Below are 23,092 nucleotides of genomic sequence, written 5' to 3'. Positions count from 1 at the left end.
AGGATTTTTTTTCATTTCTAAAGCAGTGATTTAAAGATGGGATCTGTCATTCCCACCAACAAAGGAATTTTTTTAAAGGCAACTTTTCTTTTGTTTTGCCTTTGTTCCATGTAAATAAAACTGCCAAAAGAAAGATCATACAGCAGTCTCTGCTGGCTACATAAATCCCTTCTCACAGTCTGTTTTAAACTAAACTTCCTGACAATCCTTTTAAAAATGAAACGTATAAAAGTTACATCTCAAACTAAAGACAAATTTCAATTTACATTTTTTTTAAAAAGCCAGTGCAACAGCAGAAATCAATTGTTAAAATAAAGCAAAAAATGTTTTTCAGATTGTGGGTTTTTTTTTTATCTTAAAGTTACAAATATTTCAGCATACTTATTATTTTGACTACTACAGTGTCAAAAACATGTACCTAAATTCAAAACCCCAGGAACAAGTTAAGTAATACAATGCTTTGTATACAGTGACATTTAATCCTATAATTTTCACTTGCTTTGAAATAACTTTGATAAATCTGTTACTGGGAAACTTCAGAAAATTATGGTAGCATGATTCAGCCTTCAAAGAGTGGTAGACTGCTTACAAACTTCAGAGTAGCTGTTTACATAACTCATCTCTTCTCCTGCCCTTATTTTTTAGTAAAACAGGTAACAGGAAGGGTTTAAAAGAAAACACGTAAGTGCTTTTAACAGAAAATTGGGATCTTGATGAAAGGAAAATTTATTTTGAGCTCTGTCTTTTCCAAGGGAAATGTCAACAACTTTAAAAAAATATCAAACAGCAAAAAAAGAAAAATAGAATCAGAGACTTACAAAGAGTAAAGAATATTTTAAAATGTCATCACAGTGCCTTAGAAAGGGGTGTAGCTCACACCACTTCACTCCTCTCTGTGACCCAGGCCCTCAGCATGCAGGCTGACACATGGCCAGTGTGCTACATCACAGTTAGACACCGTCTGACCCAAAAGGCACAGAGAAGCATAGTGCAACTATGTTCTCCACCCGTTGTGGTGCCCTGGAGTATTTCCTGATTAAAATATACAACAATTTCCAAGTAAAATTTTCCGGCTTTTGATTTCCAGCACAGAGTTCACTTCTGACCAAGCCTAAAACCTGGGTGGGCAAAAGCCAGCCACTAGAGCAAGTGCCACTCCTCAAGCTCTACAAGGATATTGCAGGATGGGGATGCTGTCACTGAAGACAGATACAGATGTGCGATGAATATGGTTCACTCTGCCCACTGACTAATTTTCAACCTCTGTGTCTCAAGCAGAGGTCAGAAATGTTTGCTCACACATGGTTTTATCAAAAGAGAAATAACAACCACCTAGGAAATCCATACAAATGATGTTCTAAAGTTAATCTTTCATCTGAAAAGGAAAAAAAAAAAAGGTATCTATATAAAAACTTGGTTTTTTCTAAGCAAACTTGCCCTTGTAAACAAAATAATTTGCTCTTTAATTTTGTCAGCTTAGAAGAAAGAGGAAAAGAAAGAGAAGATGGGCTTTTCTTCCAGTTCTCATGATACCAACGGAGCAGTACTTCAAATATCAAATGCAGAGTCACAGATATCTTTTTTTTTTCTAGCAAGAGTTCTTAAAAATCTAACATCTTTATTTCAGGCATACTGACCTTTTCTCATAAATGATAGAGCTTTTGATTTAATGTCCTCTCTCAGCTGTCTGGTTTTAGTCAGGTATTGCAAAACATAAACGTTTGGAGCAAAATTGATCATATTCTGTTCACCACAGCCATAAGGCATCTTAATCAATGACGACAAACCATTGATAGAAGGCCCAAGTAAATCACCTGAAAGATAAAATGTGATGAAAATAAATTAAAGCTTATTGCAAATAAATGCATATCTCACACAGGAACGGTGGTATAATCTAAACTGGGAGAAAATATGACACACTAGGAACATTTGTACTAAACACCACTAGCCAGGCAGAAAAGACACTTCATCTTCTGACCAACTTCCTGCCCACTGACTCGTCTCCTCACAGACTTTTCCAACTACAGAGTAATTTCAAACAGCTACCAATTAAAAAAAAAAAATTATATATATTTATATGCAAAATATATTTAATCGAGGAAAATGTTCCAGTAATGTTATAATACATATCTGTAATTCCCTGAATTTCTTCTTTCACTCACAGTTATCAAAGCCTAGGTTTCACAAGAAACAACAATCAGTCAGGTTTTAGATTTTATTATGCAGACAAGCAGAATTAAAACAGGTCACTAAAAAACTCTGCAGGACCTTCCTTATTAAAATCTGACTCCCTCTCTAACTCTGAAAATGCACTCAGAACAATAATATTGTAAATTAAATCAATTAAAGGAATAACACCATTCACCATAATGTATTAACATGCTTAATCTAATGCATAATGGTAAATTATTTTGAATTAATGATTGCTATTAATATAGCAATTAAATGCAAATTAAGGCTGTTAAAAACCTATAAATCCATAGCCTTATGAGGCAAAGTCTTGTAAGAGTCCTTCAGCAGGGGCTCTGAGAGAAGCTCTGGCAAACCCTGCCAGGGTATCTCAGGTTACTACACACCAACTTCTCTGTACTACTTGACAGAACTTACTACTTCTAGTGACTGCTGGCAACTGCTCTATTCTTTAAAAACCAGATATGCCTGCAGTGCAGAAGATGCCAGCAGCTCAGTTACGGACACATATATCTTAGATATTGAGTTCAACAAAAGCCCAGCAAGCAAGAAAATATTTTACGAAAATTATAAATATATAGCTGACCAGTAAATACTAGAGAAGGAAACAGAATAAAATAATCCTTACCAACAGCAGTGACCTGCACTCTCTCACTGCCACTTACAACATCAGGAGGAAAAGTGAAATCCAAGGTTCTTGACACTTCTTGTGGTTTATTCCCAGTCAAATCTAAAAGGACTGTCTGAGAATACGTCTGTTCCAATCCTTCAGCCTATCAAAATAAAGACAGAATTTTTGTAATGTCCAATAGTTTGTTGCTTTTAGGACAGGAGTTGTGTTTACTGTAGAGTGATCTAAAACACTGTCAGGTATTTTGCGCTGCTTGCTAACACATCAAGAACCTGAGCTACTGATCCATCCAAATTGACACAGAAATGTTTTCCTTATGAAGACCTACCTGCACTATTTGCTTGTCAAGACCACGTGTCAGTTACAGTAATACACTCATAAAGTCAGTGAGAGCATCTCTGAGGGTGGTAAAATCCTGACACAGGTTGCTCAGAGGGGTGGTAGATGTCCCATCCCTGGAAACTTTCAAGGCCAGGCTGGACAGAGCTCTGAGCAACCTGATCTAGTTGAAGGTGTCCCTGCTCATTGCAGGGGGCTTGGACTGGATGACCTTTGAAGGTCCCTTCCAACCCAAACTATTCTATGATTCCAGTGAACTCCATACCAAGCAAAGAGCTCCATCAGCAAGCACATGCCAAGACTGGAGGTGGTACCTTTCATGCTGTCTGCAATCCTACAGCACAACATACAAGAAGAATTTAAACTGAAGTTAGGTACATGACCATAAAGGTTTCATTTCCTCATAAACGCAAAATCCCTTGAGAAAAACTGTCTCCGAAACAGAGAAAATAAACAGGTTTCTTTCCTCAGTCTAACAGGCTTTTATTCTCTTCTGCACAACAACCAAACTTCAACAGCAAGTGGCACCACCTGAAAACAGTCCATGACTCTGAAGAATAGTGGTTTTAAACAGTTTCAGGAAAGGCTGAGAGAGCTGTGGCTGTCTGGCCTGGAGAAGGCTCAGGGTGGATCTCATCAATGTATATAAATACCTGAAGGCAGGGTATTTATATAGATGAAGATGATGGAGCCAGGCCCTGCTCAGTGGTGCCAAATAGCAGAATAGGAGCCAACACACATGAATTCAAATAAAGAGATTTCCTTTTAAACATAAAAAATACTTTTCTATAACTGTGAGTGTGTTCAAACACTGGAAAAAAGCTGCCCAGAGAGGCTGCAAAGGCCCTGTCCTTGGGGACAATAAAAACCTGACTGCACATGGTTTTGAGCATCCTGCTGTAGTTAGTCCTGCCCTGAGCAGGAAGGTTGCATTACTCCCTTCCAACCTCAGCCATTCTCTGATTCTATGATCTTATGCATTTATTTTAGGATGAGATGTACAGAAGTCTACCACCTTCCACTGAAATGGAGCCTAACATGAATCAGATTTAAATGTCAAAAATTAGGCAAGTCTTATCAGTTTCTGGTTTATCAGAAAGTCTAGGGGCTAAACTTCCACTACTAGTAAAATACAGAAATGTTCATATAAAATAGGCTATGAATTAAAGCCAGGATTTAGCAAAACTGATTGCACTTATCCATAACACAGTTAGTTGGTCCACTCTCCACAGATTATTAAGCTAGCTGTAGCACCAGGGGTTCCCTGATACACAAATAGGTTGCCTCCTCTTTTCAGAAGCATTTGACTCACTACCTGTTGCAGAACAAATCTATGTGTTCGTTCCTGGAAGGGGATCTAAAGAATTTTAAAGGAGAAATTATTTTAAAATAAGTGTTTTCTACTTAAAGCCACCTGACGCAGAACAAACTTTACAGGGCAACAGGCAGACAAGTGAATTGGTTTGCATTTTTGCTGTACTCTGTCATCTATTTTAGGGACTTATTTATTTCAGGAACAAGACAAGCTACAGGGTGTTTACCTTTACTAAAACTTTCTGGATGACAGCATCAGAAGCAGCAGGTGATATTGCAGTCACTTTGATGGGAATCTCTCCCAGCTGTTTCGGTTTGATTGGGAATTGAACAGTTTTCCCATCTTCACTTGGTACAGATACAGACTGTTGATTTCCTGTAGCATTTATTTCATTGGATGTTAGAATCATTTCAAAAGCATCATTCATATCCAGGATCACAGTAACCTGTAATACAGTAACATTTGCAATACAAAGTGTTAATTTTGAAAAGCTGCTTTCATAAGATGACATCTTTTTTGTGTATGGAGAAATAGCTTTCTGATCTGTCCACTGAAGAAACTATCGAAGTTCTCACAAAAGAAAGACAGTAAAGGAAATCCTGCAGTGTCTAGTAACATTCAAGTACAAAGAGACTGTTATTTTACCTCAGCTTCTTCTTTCAAATAATTAAAGATATTCACTTCCAAAATGAACTGCTCTCCTCTGATGACTGAGTATGGAAGGTTCAGGAAAATGAAGAAAGGTTGAAAAGCTTCTAGCTGCAAAACAAAATCAGCAGTGAACGCCTAAAATTAGATACTATTAATAGCAAGAAAATTACTATACAGCTTTTCTTCTGATCACTTTTAAATTCAGATGATAGGCTATGTTTACCTGTACTCTACAGTTAACAAAATGTATCACTGCAGGGCCGAAGCAGAAGCCAAAGATGCTTCTGGTCATTAGCACCTTTGTGGGAACTCAGCAGCACCATTTAGACGAGGGGGGCTGACAGCTTTGATATGGCAAGTTCCAACATAGGTATCTGCCGTGGGACTAAGAGTCTATCATCTGGCAAATTTGGAAGCTGTGATCTGTCCTGAGATCCCATTAAGGCAACTGCAAAATGTTTTGAGTGCACAAGTAACTGATGATTAAGAATCTGTCAGTTCTCCTATCACCATGTAAACACAGAAACGCATGTTGGAATACAAAATAACTAACTCTCCCAATTTCTGTAATTCACTAACACCTTAGAATGATGTGTTATTTGGCAAGATTCATCTTGGCATAAGTTCTTCAGTTACATTTCTAAAAATACATCTTTTCTTAATTAAAACTTCAGAAATTTACCAGCAAACAGTTACTTTTATTTGTGAAGAGAGGTTGTTGGATGAAGTCTTGGCTCTAAGTAGTCAGTGGTAATTTCTCATCAAGCTGAATGGGATCAAAATTTCACTGTTTATGAACATCTGTACAATAAGACTGCTGAAGCATTATATCCTTCATTATTGAAATACCAACTAAAAATTGTTTTAGTTTGGTTTTCATTTAAAAAAAAAAAATATTCCAAGTGTGTTGAGTTTCAGATCCAAAACCTCCTAAACTTTATTTCTAGCTAGTAAATATTCCAATGTTTTCTTTTCAAAACTTTGAAAAGTTGTTTGCTAAAGCTTTCACTGTCAAAATCTTCTTTAGATATTAGACATTAGAGAAGTTCTAATAGAGTTTTTGGTTAGGTCTAAGGTTTTCCCTATATCCCTATTTCCCTATATCCTTTTTCTTTTTTGTTTTGCTTTTCTCTAAAACTGTTGCAATACTCAAGTTTTGCACTTGGGAATATTCTGGTATATTACAATAAAATACAATAGGGTAAAAATATTGACACTCTGTGTAGTAGAAGTCAAATAAAAACAAGATGCAAAGCAGTGAACGACATGAAGCATGCAGATGCCACTTATTTATTTCCCCATGACAGTTTTCATGCGTTTCTTTTATTTGCCTCTCTGTATGGTACTGATTAACATGTTTCAGCCATATGGATCTCAAAGTGCAATCTAAACATCCCAACAAGGGTGAAGTACTAAACAGTGCATGTGAGTGCTTATAGTTAAATAATAATCTCAACATCTGTTCTACTTATAGCCTTCTCAAATTTGAGAATGAGAGGCCAAGTATATATTTTCATACAGTTTGAATCAGAAAACTATTCCTCGTTCTGTCCCATCCCTGCCAAGCCAAATGAAAGAAATGAGAATCATGATTCCAGTCTCAAAGAAGCCTTTGCCATATAATCCAGATCAGGCTCCAAATTCTGTGGCGGAGTTATGATCAGGATGTTCAAAGCACATTTTGACACCATATACCACAGCATTCTCCTGGAGAGGCTGGCAGCTCATGGCCTGGATGGGTGTACTCTGCAATGGATAAAGAACTGGCTGGATGGCCAGGCTCAAAGAGTTGTGGGGAACAGAGCCAAATCCAGTTGGCAGCCGGTCATGAGTGGTGTTCCCCAAGGCTCAGTATTGAGGCCAGTTCTGTTTAATCTCTTTATCAATGATGTGGATGAGTGCACCCTTAGTAAGTTTGCAGATGACACCAAATTGGGTAGGAGGTAGAGGTTGCTAGAGGGTAGGATGGTCATACAGAAGGATCTGGACCAGCTGGATCATTAGACAGAGGCCAGTTGTATGAGTTTTAACAAGGACAAGTGCCAGGTCCTGCACTTGGGTCATAACAACCACAGGCAGTGCTACAGGCTCGGGGAAGAGTGACTGGAAAGCTGCCTGGTAGAGAGGGAAATGGGGGTGTTGATTGACAGCCAGCTGAATATGAGCCAGCAATGTGCCCATGTGGCCAAAAAGGCCAAGAGAATCCTGGTTTGTATCAGGAACCATGTGGCCAGCAGGACTAGAGAAGCGATTGTGCCACTGTACTCAGCACTGGTGAGGCCCGACCTTGAATACTGTGTCCAGTTTTAGGCCCCTCATCATAAGAAGGACATTGAAGTACTAAAGAGAGTGCAGACAAGGGCGATGAAGCTGGTGAGGGTCCTGGAGCACAAATCTTATGAGGAGCAGTCAAGGGAGCTGGGGCTGTTCAGCCTGGAGAAAAGGAGGCTGAGGGGAGACCTTATCGCTGTCTACAGCTACCTGAAAGAAGGTTGTAGCATGGAGCATGTTGGTCTCTTCTCCCAAGTACCAAGTGATAAGACAAGAGGAAATGGCCTCAAGTTGCCCCAGGGGAGGTTTAGATTGGATATTAGGAAAAAATTCTTCATGGAAAGGGTTATCCAGCACTGGAAGAGGCTGCCCAGGGAAGTGGTGGAGTCACCATCCCTAGAAGTGTTTAAAAGGTGTTTAGACGAGGTTCTTAGGGACATGGTTTAGTGCTAGAGTTAGGTTATGGTTGGACTCAGAGATCCTGAGAGTCTTTTCCAACCAAAATGATTCTATGATTCTATATCTGGTATAGCAGCCAACTATGAAATCTGGACCTAGATCTCTGTTTGGATCCCACAAGTTGCCTCTCCCCAAGAATGTAAGGGCATGAGAATTTAAATGGGTAAATGGCTGTCTTCAAGCTATGCTTGCACTAGTCCTGGCATCAAGTTGGAAATCTATGACCCAGCACTGCACAGGCTTAACCCTTCTAACCTTAGGCACTTAAGTGGAGTTGTCTCAGGAACACAGTTTCTCTAGAATCTTCACATAATGAACCGAAGGAGATAACTACCTTTAGAGGATTATTCAATATATATAAAATACTAAATAAATGAGACTTCAAAAAGTAACTCCTATATTCAACAGGCTAAGTAACTCTCTCTAGGTAGCTCTTTCCATGAATATAGAGTGAATCTAGGACAACTACACTTATACATTAGGAATCTTGGGTTAGAGATCTAACCTGAGGAGTACTGAATTTACCTTAAATTGCTAAACTCCTTGAATGCTTAGAAGCACAAAAAGAGCTTCAGGAGACAGGAACTTGGTAGGAAGCAGCATCTCATCCCACCACTGGCTCTCAGTGTCCACTCTGCTACTCAAGATAAGTCACCCAAAAAGCACCTATGTTTAGTCCGAGACTGGTTTTAACAGATAAATGAAAGTGAGACCAAAACTTAATCTTTAAGCAATTCTCCTGTCCTCCCCGCTGTGACGTCAGTAGAGCAGCGCAGTGGCATGATCTTTCCAGCAGACAACAGGCTTCTCCCATCCTGGGCACCTCTTCCCAGCAAGTCTGTGCAAACCTCCCTGCATGCACTAGAAACTCAAGGAAAGACCTCTTGGCAGAGCTAAGTAAACAGGGAAACACACCATCCTCAGGCAATCATTCCCCCTTTCTACACAGGAAGATTATGCAGCAGACACATCCTGAAAGTGCTCTAACAAAACAACTGCTCCGACAGAAATAATTACCCAAGTATCTGTGTAATGTCTGAGATATTTATATGAGCAGGAAGGGGAGACAGATATGGTATTACACATGACTCGAGTGATGATGTTTTCTTTACAGTTTGAATACACGGCGCCTTTGAATCACTTTACTGATATAAGAAGACAGATGCTGTTAGAGCTAAAATACAGCTTCCAATAATAACCTACAGTGTTACCAGCATTTAAAGGAGAACTGTTTAGTGCTGTGGTACCTCCACTGGAACAGTCGTCACTCCAAGCCCATGGTTTTCAGACATCACAAAAGCACTGGCTACCCAAGATGTGATGGTATCAGGTACAATGACTTTCATTGTGGTATCTGTGTCAGTTCTGTTGGCAGAAGGGAAGAGCAGACTTTCAAAAGCATCCATTTACAGACATGAGTAAGTGGACACGATTGCTTAAAATTGCAATAAAAATTAAATTCAAACTCTTGGCAAGAAAAACTGCTGTTTATCTGTTTTTCTTTTACTAATCACTTAGAAATATTTGTGATGGGATCAAAATGATTTTTAAAAATATTTTAAATTACATGAATTGAATCACATTACATGTAATCAACTTTTAGAGATCCTTTAAAACAATCCCAAATGACATTTGTTTCCCGAACTCCTCAGCTGTGAAAGAACAGAAGATTAGTGCTTCACGTCACAGGTCAGATTTCATCATCATTTGGCAGTTTGAACTCCTGATTGAATTAAGTGCAGATAGGAACAGATTTCCCTTTCTGGGCTAATCACCATCTCCTCGTGTGCTGTAGAGAAAAAGACCCTATCTCTCCCTATCTGTTATCTCCCCATCTGTAAAAGCACGAGTTTCTTTAGTCTCTAGGGTTTTCATCTAGTTTCTACTGAAACTATAAGGCCTTCAATCAGGCTTTGTCCTATTTTGTGCAGTTGCCTCATTTGCTGAGTCTCCAATCTCACTTGTGGCCTCTAGGTGGTAGTAAAATACAAATAATACTACATTTTTAAGGAGTGTTCTGCAGCACCAGTGTAGAATGCAACTAAAAGCTACAGAACAATAGCAAGTGTAAATCAGTTTCCATTTGCTTCTAATTCTATACCTTGTTTTAGTGTCAATCCAGAGCCAAGTCTCTGGAAAATGTGTCCTCACATAGAGATTGCTGAAATCAGGAGGTCCATTTTTAGACACCGGCATATCATCACCGAAGCCATCCTCTATGGGTATCATTCCACCATCTACAAAATAAAAATATTGTCCTACCTGCAAATATCTATGTTTAAGAAAAATCAAATTAATACAATTAATAAAAGTCAAATTAATACAGTGTCTGGAGTATAAACTGTAGCTTTGTTATATGTGGTAACACTACTCTGTGACACTAGGAGCTATTTTTTTTTCTGGCTTGTTTTATTTAATAATAATAAAAGGTTCACATAAACTTAAAATTCTACAAGGCTTCTCTGGAGTGCTTATGGAACTGGCATAACACGGCTACATGACAAACCACTGCAACATACATCAACTGGAATTGCAAATAAAAACTCCATTCAGCCTCAGACCTTTAAGGGATAGCGTCACTCAGGACAGTGGTAAAAAGGAAATTTTTAAAATACCAGTCATACGCATCTTGTATGTCTTAAACCTTGGAAATGGTAACGGTTTGCAAGGCTGGGTGCAGCCTGTGTGCAGTACAGTAAGACATAATAGGGGATCTAACCCATAGATCTCCTTCCCCACTCAGTAAGTTAGATTTGGCTACATTTATTTTTATTACTTACAAAGAAAATGTTCCTTATCCTCCTCAAGAACTGCATCAGTTGATACCCAAAGGCTGCATTTCTGGATAAAATTTATACAGTATATCTCAATACAGGACATTCAGGACATCAACATTACTTATTTATTTTATTTTCCTTTTCTCTCTTTTTAAGAAAATAAAGTCTTCATAATAAAGCAATCATAGAACTAAAGCAAGTAATAGACAGGAATCAACAAAACTGAGATCATCTGAATTTGAATATTGCCTTAATGACTGAAGACTTTTCAAAGGGAAAACAATATCAAACATAAAGCAATCCACATTTATGAAAGTATAAACATATTTCTTTGCATCCAGAGTATTTACATAATGATAAATTTCACAATTAAAAACTCATACTGGCCACGAAAACAGTATGTTGTCTACAGTCCCAGCTTCAAAAATAGCATTTTCTCTTAGCAAGTGATGTGCAAATCCCTAAGCAGTAAAAAATCTCAGCTTAGATTAAAAAAAAAAAAAGTACCTGAAAGACACCAAAAGAACCTCTGACCAGGGGGAAATACTGCCCTGTGCTGTATAAATTGAGTTCATGGGTGACCTGAGACAAGAAAAACAAAATCATTCGGAGTGAACACAAACTTGTATTTTTCAGAACTTTCACTGTTTTAGATGCTGATTCACGGAACTGAACCTCAAGCAGGAGCTAGCTCTCATGTCAAAAAGAAAAGAATCCATTACATGATGAAGGGGATTAGGCTGCAATGGTTTCAAAATTAATGGAATTAATGGAAGAGTGACAAAGACCATATAAACCTAAAACAGGAGCCTACAGCCCACTGATACTCTGTGGCACTTAGGCTATGTCATTTGAGCACTTTAGGAATGATGCATATTGTCCACTCTTTCAAATTGTTGATGCACTAGAGCTTCTGCAAGTAAAGGGAATTCAAGAAGATGAATAATTCATTCTGCTCTTAAAAAATATATATTTATTTATTTTATATTACCAATTTTAAAGAGTACAAAGCACAAATCATTAGGGAGTTTTTCTGACTTTTTTGCCTTTCCCAAAATAAGAAACTGCCAAGTGTTAACTGAGCAGTTTATCAAATGGAAGAATAATAAAGTATTAATTGGAATTAGAAATGCTGGGCCTATTACCTTGTAAGCCTTACAGTCTTTTTCACTTATGTTGACAAACTACTTGCAGAAATAAAAATTATTTCATAGTTAAGGACTAAAAATGCTGCCCAAAGAACATTCATCATTCAGTATACCAACTGTAACATTTCCATCAACGTACATCTTTTATAAACACAATAATTAAAACCTTTTTTCCCATTTACTTACAGATTCTTCTGTTATGTCACTACTTTCTCCTAGAAGCTTTGTACTTTTATCAACTACTGCAAGTCCAATTACTGATCCCGGTTCTGTTGTACTGATTTTAAGTGAGACTTCCTCAGATGGCTTGACCTTATCTTTGCTCCAAAAGATTTTAATCTAGAAAACAGTACAGAACAGCACTGGTTAAATTATACAGTGACATTTAGAGCCACTAACAACTCTGAGGAAAAATTTTCTTAGCTTAATTGGTTATAATTAAGACTCTGGATTCGCTTTTCCTAGGCTCTTTGGGAAAATACTATGGCATTCATTTTGCCCTCCTGTTCTCCTAACTCATCAGTTCCTTAGGATGGTGGGAAGTCAGGATCAGGATCCATTGATGTTTCAACCAGCTCTTAGCATACAAGCAGCAATCTCTTGAGTCACAAGGATACACCAGTTTCTACAGCTGAGAGCAGTAAAGGAAACACATTCACTGTTTATCAACACAGCATGTAACGTATTTAAGGAAAGATTATTTTGGGAAAAAAATCAGCCCTCAGAGATTACAACTCAATGTTCCACAGTGAGATCAATACAGAAAAGGGATATATGTAATAGGTACATAGGCAAAGGAAAAAGGAAACCAATAGGCTAATACAGGATCAGTATGCTTTCCCTGGGGTACCAAAGACAGGAAGGGTCATCTGCTGTAAGGTATTTCTGGCACATCGCATCTTCACTGCATCAAAAGCAATGCAGAATTTCTGTTTAAAATGGACAGTTTTACTCTTTTCCCTCATCAAAACACCGCTACTACAAAGTCTTGAGGTGGAATTCAGCTCCACACTTAAGTTATCTACATTTAGCTGTCCACGTTTCAATTCAGTGTTTACGCTCCCATCACACACAGAGCCAGAAAAATATAACAGGGACTAGATGGCAGTTTGGCTCACCATGAAGCATAAATCCAAGTGGTGGTGAAGAAAACAGTCCTACAGGCTCCACTGACTGTACTGGCTGCAGGTGGAATTCAGTTACATAAACACCAGCACTTAATGTCATTTGAGATGTTCGAAGGTATCCAAGATATGTCCAGTGGTGCTGCCAGACAGGACATAACTTACCCTTCTGGAGCAGACCCTGGAGTCCAGGAAGAATAACTTAAAACTACACCCTTTTGGGGCAAGTGATTCTCTGTAAACTGAGTTTAGACACATAGCTCACATAGAGAGATGAGACTCAGTCACCTGAAGGCACGTGGAACCACTTGAGAGGTCCCACAGCACTCTGTCTAACACTCAGCTCCCATTCCAGAAAGGAACAGGTCTCCAACAGGACCTTTGAAACACCCACCCGTCCCATGATGATATCTTGGATATCCTGTAACCTCTTGGAGGACACTAGATGTCTGTTCTTCAGCAACAGAATCCTGACCCTGCATGTAAATACATATATTTTGATGTCTGAATCTACAGCCCCATCATACCCTTCCTCTCATAAACATGTGTAATGTTTCAAGCATATTCAGTATGAAAATCACAGAGCAACAACAAACTCATGTTGCCAACATAAATGGGATTAGCATCATGTGCTACACTGTAAATGGGCATCAGACTGATTCATGCAGAAAAATGGTTTGTTTCTGAGTACACAGTGTCACTGCAACTCTGTATATTTGATTTTACCAACTCATTTACAGAAATTAATTGCTTGGCAAGACTACAAATTACAGAGAAAGTAGCTTTCCACAGTACTGAATTAATTTCAGTGGCTAGCACTGAAATGGTAAAATGGAACTAGACTGACATCTGGAAGCCTTTGAGATCAGTTCTTTCCTTATATTGCATTTTCTCGCTACCTAGCGAAATATAGCAAATACAGTAAGGCGGATATTAAATTATGATAATTTATTGTCTCAATTTTTCATCCTCTCTGTGTATACACTAGGATCATGGTTCTCATCCATAAACTGCATTTGATAAAACTGGTACTTTCAAGATCAGGCCTTACCTCACTGCTACAAAATATAATTGAATCTTATTTGTAGACACTGCCATCAGTGGGAAAACTTCAATTGTTTTCCAGAAGGCTGAACCAAACTGTTATGCCTTCCTCATTAGAAATATCTTCCTATATCTACCCTAAAACTCCTAAGTTTCAACTAAATTATCTTATTTGATTTCTATGTTTTTAGATTCTTCAGACAGTGGTACATAATAACCATTATCAACAAACAGTTGTCTGCAGCTCTGTCACCATCCTGCCTCTCCACTTCCTTATCCTATGATAAAAACCCTCATTTCCTGAGTTTGCATAAATCATGAAGCAAATAGAGAAATTTTTCATGCAGGAGTAAGACAAACAGCCTCCCTACTGATGTCTGGTTGTAAGAGTTCAAGTTTCCATAGAGGAGGAAGAATTTGAACCCACTGAGAGCCTTTGGGTGGTCCCACGTGTAAAACATCACAGTGAGGCTTTTACTTGCACAAAGGACTAAATCTCATCCTGGTAAGTAAGCTGGAAAAATCAATTATTTGCTGGAATAGTAGTTTTCCCACTCTTATTCAAGCTTTTTTGAGTTAAAGTATGCACAGTCACATGAAACACACACTGGTCAGATTCACTTATGGCATCAAGTACAAAGTCTTGATAAACATTTACAGTTCCACATTTAGAGCACTTATAAGTATCTTTCCTCTATATTGGCCAGAGCAATCTTTAGCTCAGTAATTGACCAAGCTATTAAAAATACATGGAGATGTTGTGCATCTGTTTATGTGGAAAACACAGAGCTAGTAGAAATTTATTTCAGATATGCAATAGCTGGACCCTAACTGCACTGGTATTATTAAAAGCCTTTCCATGGACTTACACAGACCTCAGGTTATATCCTCAGTGAGGAAGTTTTACTTTTACATTTACGATCCTACGATCTAAAATACTGTTTACCACACAACAAATGGACAAAAACATGCTTTCGGACCCAAGTTCAATATAGTTACCTTGTCATCCAAAACAGGCTGAATGGGGACGGTGAGAGCGTCATTTACAACCACTCCAAGCTCATCAATGTAGAATACAAGTATACATGCCAGAGGAGCCCAGGAATTTTCTGCTGTTAAAGTGAATGTTTTTGCAGCCTTTGTGCCGAAAGCCATAATTTGTTCCTTAGATAACACCTGAAAGGGAAAAATGAAACACTTAATCTGTTAGTAGCTAAATATGCTATGAGCTCTACAATTTCTTCTACAAATAGCTGTTAAATGAAGAGACATGTAACTGTGGGGTTTTGGGTTTTTTTTTTACTAAGTAGTTGACAAGTTCTTCAAGACTGAGTAAGGAACAGGCGGGTAGTGTAAAATTTAAATACTACAGGATGTTTCAAAAAGATGGAATCAATTTGAAATCACTACATTTCTGCAACCATGAACTGCTCATGACTTAAATTCTTACCACTTGAAAGGGCATGACAGAGTTTCAAATGATTACTGCTAGATGCCTCTCCCAGCACTCAAACAGCCCCCAGCCTCAGTCATTCCCAAGACGGCAACCCTGCAATTGCTTTGAAATTGGGTCCATCTTTTTGAAACGCCCTGTAGAAACACATTTTTTTTCTCTGCTTTAAGTCTTGTATCACTACGGACAAGTAAAGAACTACACCAATGAGTGCACAGCACAACACATGCTATGAGAACATAAAAATACAACAGTAATACGGCTGGGTCAGGAATATAATTTTAAAAGCAAATCGCCCAAATACCCCTACTTAACATACTTGAGTTTGTACCATGAAGAGTGTCACATGGGGCCTACTAACATGCTCCAGTTAAAAATGGGCATTTTACCAGATCAGATTAGAGTTAGTCTGAAGGTACCTCAAAATACCTGGAGTTCAGGCCCACAGCATCAATTTTTTTCACTCTAAATCGGTTCCTATTGGACCATACCACTTACTAATGAAGACAGGCCCATAAAGACAGTTCCCTGCCTTTGACTGCATGGACCTGTTGTTTTTTTTTTTTAAATCTTCTAGAGAGTATTTCTATTTTAGAAAATACACGTGAATGCCCACACTTAAATCATCTTAAGGTTTTCCTTATTCAGTTTACTATTAAAGTCTCTGAAATAAAAAGAATTAAAATTTTCATTATCATTATGGCATAGACTGTACACAAGACAGGCACGTCTCCAGGACAGGATGGGAGACGACGATGGTATATATACGAAACACTTCAGTCCAGTAAGATTCAGTACAACAGCTGAGCCATTAAAACAAGTCATTAGTTTTTAAATGCCTCCTACAAAGTTTTTGGGCTACCTCTTTCACAAAGCACAATAAAAAAAGTGCTGATTCTCTTTAACATTCAGTCTCATTCCACTCACTGGCATATTTCTCAAGTTGGTAAAAGTCATCTTGGATTGTCCACTCATGTAAAATCAGTAACTTACCAGATAGTGGAACTCTCTCACTGGCTTGTTGCTTGCAATGCTCAGCTCGAAAGGCTTCCCAGCCTAGGAAAAGCATAAGACTCATATGGATGAGTATGGAAACGTGATGGGTTACTTGAACGGTTCTTATCTTGGAAAGTTTTGTCTTAGATTGTACCTTTATATCCTGGCTCTTTGTTTTAACCTGGAGATAAGTCTGGCTGGGGGAGCTGAACACATCATAAACACCTATGTCGGTCCTACTGCTGAGGAACTCTGCCTGCGAGACAATGCAAAACAAAGCTCTTAACAAAACAGCAAAAGCTGTGTGATGTTCCCATATATGGTACTGTGTACAAGAACATGGTAGCCTTAACAGAAGTACAGGACCACTTTAATGTTTGCTTTTGGTATCTGTTTTTTTTTTTCCTTTGCTATCTTGGTGCAATTATTAGGTCATGTTTAGACAGGATCCGTCACCTTCTTTTCAGCTCTATCGTGAGGTAAGGAAAACAACAGTAGGTGACGTATCAGCTGTTGCACATGGCAGGAACAGCATATTATTGATCACAGCCCACTGAATTTGGTGTGTCACTGCTCCATAGCAGCAATACCTGAACTCTCAGAGTTTTTGTATCAGACAAGATTGGAAACTCAATATCAATTATTCCATTTTCTGGGACTGTGTAATTCAGGACATGGACTGTCAGATTTCTCTCCTCTGTTGCCTCATTCTCAAGGTGAGAAAGTGAAGAGTGGTGAAAAAGCAGGTCTGACTGTTGTGCAGTGACTGTGACGAGATTCTGCCTTTCTTCAGCTGTCAGCTGGTTGCTATCAGAACGTGACACCTTTAGCTAAAAACAAAAGAAAGAAAATACCCATCAAACAGGGTAAACCTACTATGCACAACACGTGTAACAATATATTTAGGTTTGATTTTTAAACAGTAAAGGCTCAAGAATTGTAAAGTCAATTCCTCTTTCCAAGCAAAATGCAATCATGAAATATGCAACCTCTGCTAAATGTAGAAATACTGAAGAGAGACTACGGACAGCATGAAGAATGTGAAATACTTCTATGAGAGGACTGCAGCTGGCATGAGAAACACAGGACAGAAGGCAGAAAAGACACTTCCACTTGAGATCAATACGGTTTGATAAGTTTTACTGAATTTTGTAACAGCTGCTTAATTATATATATATGCATTTAAGTATATATTTGTGCATATATATATATACACACTTCCATACACAAACATTATTAGGAGGGATGTGACCTAATGGAAAACAATCAGCTAGAAAATGAAAAGATTCCTCTTCCGTAAGAATGCTGACAACCTATATTTAAATGTACCCTGCCAACATGACAGCATTCCCTGCCATTTTCATCATTTTCTAGAGCAAATGCCTCTAGGTTTAGTATTTGCCAATATGTATCATGAAAAAAGGTAATTTGAAAACAAATCTGTAAATTATACTTAAAAATTCAAGGCAAACTTTGGCATCTAAGCAAAAATACAGGAGAAGAAGTCACATGTGTTTATGCACAGATCATAATAAAACAAAAGAACTTACAGTAGCTATGAAGTTCAGAGAAGGCTTTATAACTCTAGAATAGTCCAAAAACTCAATAAAATAGTCACTTTGCTTTGGAAATATGATGGTACTTGAATTTTGGGAGACTCCTGTTGAATAATTGTATATGTTTAGACAACATGCTTTTAACACACATTTTTTACTCCTTTAGCAGCAATACTATTTACTGTTCATGATTTTAAAATCATTCTATCATGTTTTTCACCATTTCCACTTCTATCACTCTTCATCCTTCCAGATAAGGACTAGTACAAAGGTGCTGTACATACTGGTACTGTCTTCCACAACACAAAATAAGCCATACGACAGAGTGCTGTACTCCACACCGACTATGTCAGAATGACACAAGGAAGGAACTTACGAATCCCAAATCAGCCAGCTTCATCTTGACAAGGTTTCTACAAAAAGTCTGTAATGCAACCTAGCTTCTGGGACAGGCAGAAATTTTGTACAAATAAATTTTTTCTAAATATGCAAGGTGCAGCAGAACACAAACTCACAAGAAGGTTCAGTCTGAAAATCAGCCAATCTAGAAGAGGGTAGAGAGCAGACAACAAGGGGCCAGAGAACTCCTTTGTGGTTTAAAAACAAACAGGGTAAGTTTAGAATTAAATTTATGTTTGTAAGACTCAAGCTAATGCTAGCAAATCTTTATGCCTGCTCTTTCCATCAAAAGTGATCAGTTATTGACTTCAGGTCCCCACCTGAGCATATTTATTGGGTATTTAACAAATCATTTAGCGCAGAACTGTATTCAACTGAGTTAACAGTTGGTTAAACCATTTAATACCTAGGCAAGCAATAGTTCAGATAATATATTTGCATGTAGATGGTTTGCACTGCCATTGGCACACGATAATTTTCTAGTGCTCCAAGCCCTTCCACATAGCAGTAAGCTCTTCCAGCATCACCTATTCTTTGGATTTCTCTCCAAAGACATCACACATCCACATACCTGTAAGCGACTCGGTTACCACTGCGATAATTTCTATTGGCTCTGTGTAATCGCTGTCACCTTGGTGCCACGACTGATCAGCATTCAAGTTTTGCAACATAAGCTTGTTACAGGTTACATTCACAGATCCATTTATCTGCAATGTAGAAAAAAGAAAATGTTGAGCCAGTAAAGCCAAGGACACCTTTACATCTACAACAGCTTATTTGTGGTTAAGTATTCTAGCTCTCTCCACATACAAGTTCTGGAGTGTCAACACCAGAAAATTATGAACGCTGAACTTTTCTTTTTGCTTTTGGTAACTATTTTTATTAAACCCAGTAGAAGTTCATTACTTTTTAGAGTCAACAATGCCTTATGGAAAAAGTTACTTTTGGTTGTTTGGGTTTTTTTCTAATATCTAGAATCATCCAGTTCTACATGGCCAGAGCAGTGGTACTTTACAGAAAAGTACAATGAGCAGGTGCCTGTCTGAGGAGGGGGGTACACCCTACCCAACATCCCTGAGCTCAGCGTTTCTGTAGGCCAAGTGCTGCTGAAGGCACTGAAATCAGCCAACTGCTCAAATCAGCCAACAGAAAACAACATGCACATCATTTAGCAGAACTTGAACCTGTTTAAAACATAGTCCACAGCTCAGAAGTAAAATGTTTGATTTTGCAAAAGGATGCCATGAATCTGTCACCACTTTTAAGTCTTCAGATCACAACTGCATGCCTTTTTAAATTTCACACTCCAGGTTACACTTAGTAGAGTAACTGCAATGTAATTACAGGCAATTAGTAGGCAAAACGCTTTGGTCTCTACCATGCTAGACCTCCACCTAGACAATTGCCATGGTCTTCTCCGGCCTTGTAACGCAAGGCTGAGTGTGCAGGGCACACATGGGGCTGGGGAGCGCTCCTGGCCATGGGTCCTCCATCACCTACACTGCTACAGCGGCTCCTGGGAAGTTTTTCTACCTGGGCCAACTAGCACTCTCCAAAATAACTTCCAGGCACAGTTCAAGGGACCACAGTGGCCAAGTATCACTCCAAACAAGCAGCCTGAACGTAGACGCTTTGTTCTGGAAATTAAAGACATTTTAACACTATTCATGCAAGTCACTCCATAGACCATGCCAGCTGAACTCAGCACTTGGGAATGGTCCCAGGCATATTGAATCTACAAAAGAAGACACAGGCTTAAAGTCTATATCACTACAAACTGCTAACAGAAAACTCACCTCCATTGTTGTTGTTATATTTTTCTTGTTTGTCCAGTAAGAGACAGAAAGGCAAGTGACTGTTACAGTTCCCTTTACTGGTTTTCCATACATGTACCTGAAACACATCAATCGAAGTCAAACCACACACCACCTCCAGGGCCTGGGCTCCTGAAGAGCTCTCGAAGCAAAAGCTTCTACTAAAATATTTTTCCCTGGCCTCAAACATGGTTAGAACACATTTGTACTTCGAAACACGGAATTTTCAATACTGAGACCAGTTTATCAATACTGAAGTCAGAAGCCCAAAACTTGGAGAAGATATTCAGTGCTGCTCTTTCCTGCACACAAGCTCTATAAACCTTTTACTATGGGCTGTACAATGCAGAAAAATTATATTAAGCTAAGCTAGAAGTAAATTATTCAATAGAATGTTTCTAAGTTACATATAAAAGAAAATATAAAAGAAACCATGACATTATCCAAATCAGACAGAGAAAGGCAGGGGCATGGGTAGCACAAATCCAATATCATTCTAGTCCATCAGTACTAATACATTCAGATGTCATTACTTTAAGTACTTTAAATCATTGTGGTTTTGATTGGCAGCCACTTAAGAAATATCAAAGCTGAAAAGCAGAGAGAAAGAATAATCAAATAGAATAGTTACAGGAAGAACTCTGACAACACTGTCTTGCACTTGAACTCAGCCTTTCCAAGCAGACCTAATTACAGTAATAAGCATCTATTAACCTTGAAATGATACTGCCATTGGGTAGCATCCCTCAACTTAACCTAATAATACTCCACAGATGAAAATGAGAAGGGTTTTATGATATCTACAAGTGTAAGGGACATATAAACTCTTCATATACAGAGGGATTATCCCTGTAAAAACAATCACCAGGAATGAAGTAATCTTCTATAAATAATTATGATGTATCAGTAAAACTAGGGCACTGCTGGGATTCAATCTCAGACAATTCACTCGTATTCAAGTCTGGATTTATTGCAGCAGACAGGTACACTTTCAAATACCTTATGAGTACACCTAATGAAGGAGACAAGTACCCTGTGAAAGACCAAAACGACTCGGGAAACCAAATTCACATTGGCGTATAATGGATTCCAAAAGCAGAATGGGGAAAAAAATCAGGAAAACTTTTTTTAAAAGTTGCCTCTTATGAGAAACATACATGGTTTATAATGTCAGGTTGCGTTGCCTCTAGGAAAGCTTTTTCTCAAAAGTCCAAACATTTCATTTAAATAGCTTGTAAACAATCATTTCTGCATTTCATTTATAAATAGAGTTCTTGTTTAGAAGGTATGTATTTTATGGCATTAAATAATCCACAAAAGACCTTTTATTTCAGGTCTCCTCAAATGGATCTGTTACATAGCTCTATCTGGCTCCCATCTTCCAAAATAAAATTAATTTCAGTTTGAGATTAATGCATACTGATATGTTTGTCTAGATATTTGTTCAGCTAGAAAATAAAATATTATTTACACAATAGTTTACAGTGAAGTTCCTCGTGAATTTCTCAAGAGTTTTTAATTCTTCACACATTTACAGGCTTATATATGTTGATAGGCAAGAGTAACCTAGACTTCAAATCCACAATGTGGATAAATTGGATCAAGAAGGATGCACATAGAAGGTTGCATGATTCTCCAGTATAAGATAGCCTAATAAAATATAGCTACACTATATGCAGACCTTGATGTGATAAGTTGGAAAGTACCATAAAAGAGCCATAAGAACAAGAAAATGCCTCAAAATACACACGTTAAGCAAAAGACTCAGGAAATGGTAGTACTTAAATGGTAGCTAAAAATGTCTTGGCTATAGTCTAGAAATACCTTTACCACACCAAAAATCTAACTAGAAGTCTGAAAATCAACAAAATCTGTTACAACAAAATCCAGTAACTAGAAATGGATGCTAACCAGGTAATTTTGACTAGTCACTTTTTAAGCATTCTCAATATATTTTCACTTTGACACTTAGAGATGCAGAGTAATTTTCTTATGAGTGAGGGTGACAATGGTATCAATGATTTACTTACTTTGCAGTGACAACACCAGTTACTTCTTCCTCTCTCAAAGAGTAGTATAATGGTGTTGTTATTGTAACATCAAATTTTGGTAAAACTAAAACAAAAAATACAGAAAGCATTAAATTCACACAAGAAATAATATTACTTTCTTTTTTTAAGTAATAAGGGTAGAACATGTCATATGATAAAGACTACTACAGTTTCCTAAGGAATATAGGATAAGATACATTTTAACCCAACCCTATGCCTGTCCCAGAGTAAGACTTTTTCTTGAAAGGAGAACAACAAGCATCATAAGAGCAGCCTGCACACAAGCTTGTAAGGCTGAAATATAAAATGTTTAGCTTATTCAGCCTTTACAGAATCATCAGCAAGCTTCATGATCAGACATTATACAGATATTTTGAGATTAAACACATTACCTGTGTGGTCCTGGAAAAACAGAGACAATAACTGCATCTCACAGGCTTAGGACAAGTACTTTAAAGATTGCATGATATCCAGACACTACAGTAATAGGGCATTAAAACTAACAAAGATAAACAGGGTAGCTGATAAGACGATGTTTTTCCCAGGACAAAGAGTCAGCCTCAGACTCTCTTTCTGTGACTATTCAAAAAGTTCATGATAGCCAAGGGAAGCTAGTCTAAATTAATGGAGAATCAACTACTAATTTTGGTCACTACTAAAGTAACACTTACCATATTCCATCACTTTAAATCTTTGATAATGAACTTGACCCTATTGAAAAAAAAAAAAAATCATATGAGAAAATACATACAATTGTGGTTAGATGAGCAAGATGAACATTCCTTCCAGGCCAAATCTCACTCATATTCAAGTGCATACTTACTTCAGCAGAGATACTCTCGGGTTATATCTTCCGATCTTGTTTATTTGTTAG

The 23,092-nt window shown here is 37.9% G+C and overlaps 1 protein-coding gene across 1 annotated transcript in view; it reads right to left on the bottom strand.

Moving 5' to 3' along the window:
* The window catches only part of CD109 (CD109 molecule), a gene marked incomplete at its 3' end in the record, with an annotated part of 73,912 nt that overhangs the window by 21,899 nt on the left and 28,921 nt on the right, over positions 1-23,092 (bottom strand). Inside the window, exons 6-23 of the mRNA XM_080342703.1 lie at positions 22,890-22,929; positions 22,198-22,282; positions 20,150-20,246; positions 18,925-19,060; positions 17,949-18,058; positions 16,989-17,228; positions 16,553-16,654; positions 16,396-16,458; positions 14,949-15,125; positions 11,968-12,120; positions 11,141-11,215; positions 10,637-10,697; positions 9,958-10,093; positions 9,104-9,221; positions 5,121-5,234; positions 4,702-4,920; positions 2,819-2,963; positions 1,638-1,814 (exon numbers count right to left, since the gene is read on the bottom strand). Of these exons, the coding sequence (XP_080198829.1) occupies positions 1,638-1,814; positions 2,819-2,963; positions 4,702-4,920; positions 5,121-5,234; positions 9,104-9,221; positions 9,958-10,093; positions 10,637-10,697; positions 11,141-11,215; positions 11,968-12,120; positions 14,949-15,125; positions 16,396-16,458; positions 16,553-16,654; positions 16,989-17,228; positions 17,949-18,058; positions 18,925-19,060; positions 20,150-20,246; positions 22,198-22,282; positions 22,890-22,929 (2,248 nt within the window). The remainder of the gene's footprint in view (positions 1-1,637; positions 1,815-2,818; positions 2,964-4,701; positions 4,921-5,120; positions 5,235-9,103; positions 9,222-9,957; positions 10,094-10,636; positions 10,698-11,140; positions 11,216-11,967; positions 12,121-14,948; positions 15,126-16,395; positions 16,459-16,552; positions 16,655-16,988; positions 17,229-17,948; positions 18,059-18,924; positions 19,061-20,149; positions 20,247-22,197; positions 22,283-22,889; positions 22,930-23,092) is intronic.

This window comes from Nesoenas mayeri, assembly GCF_963082525.1.
Source record: "Nesoenas mayeri genome assembly, chromosome: 3".
In the NCBI taxonomy this organism is placed as follows: domain Eukaryota; kingdom Metazoa; phylum Chordata; class Aves; order Columbiformes; family Columbidae; genus Nesoenas; species Nesoenas mayeri.
This window is presented reverse-complemented; position numbering and strand designations above follow the sequence as displayed.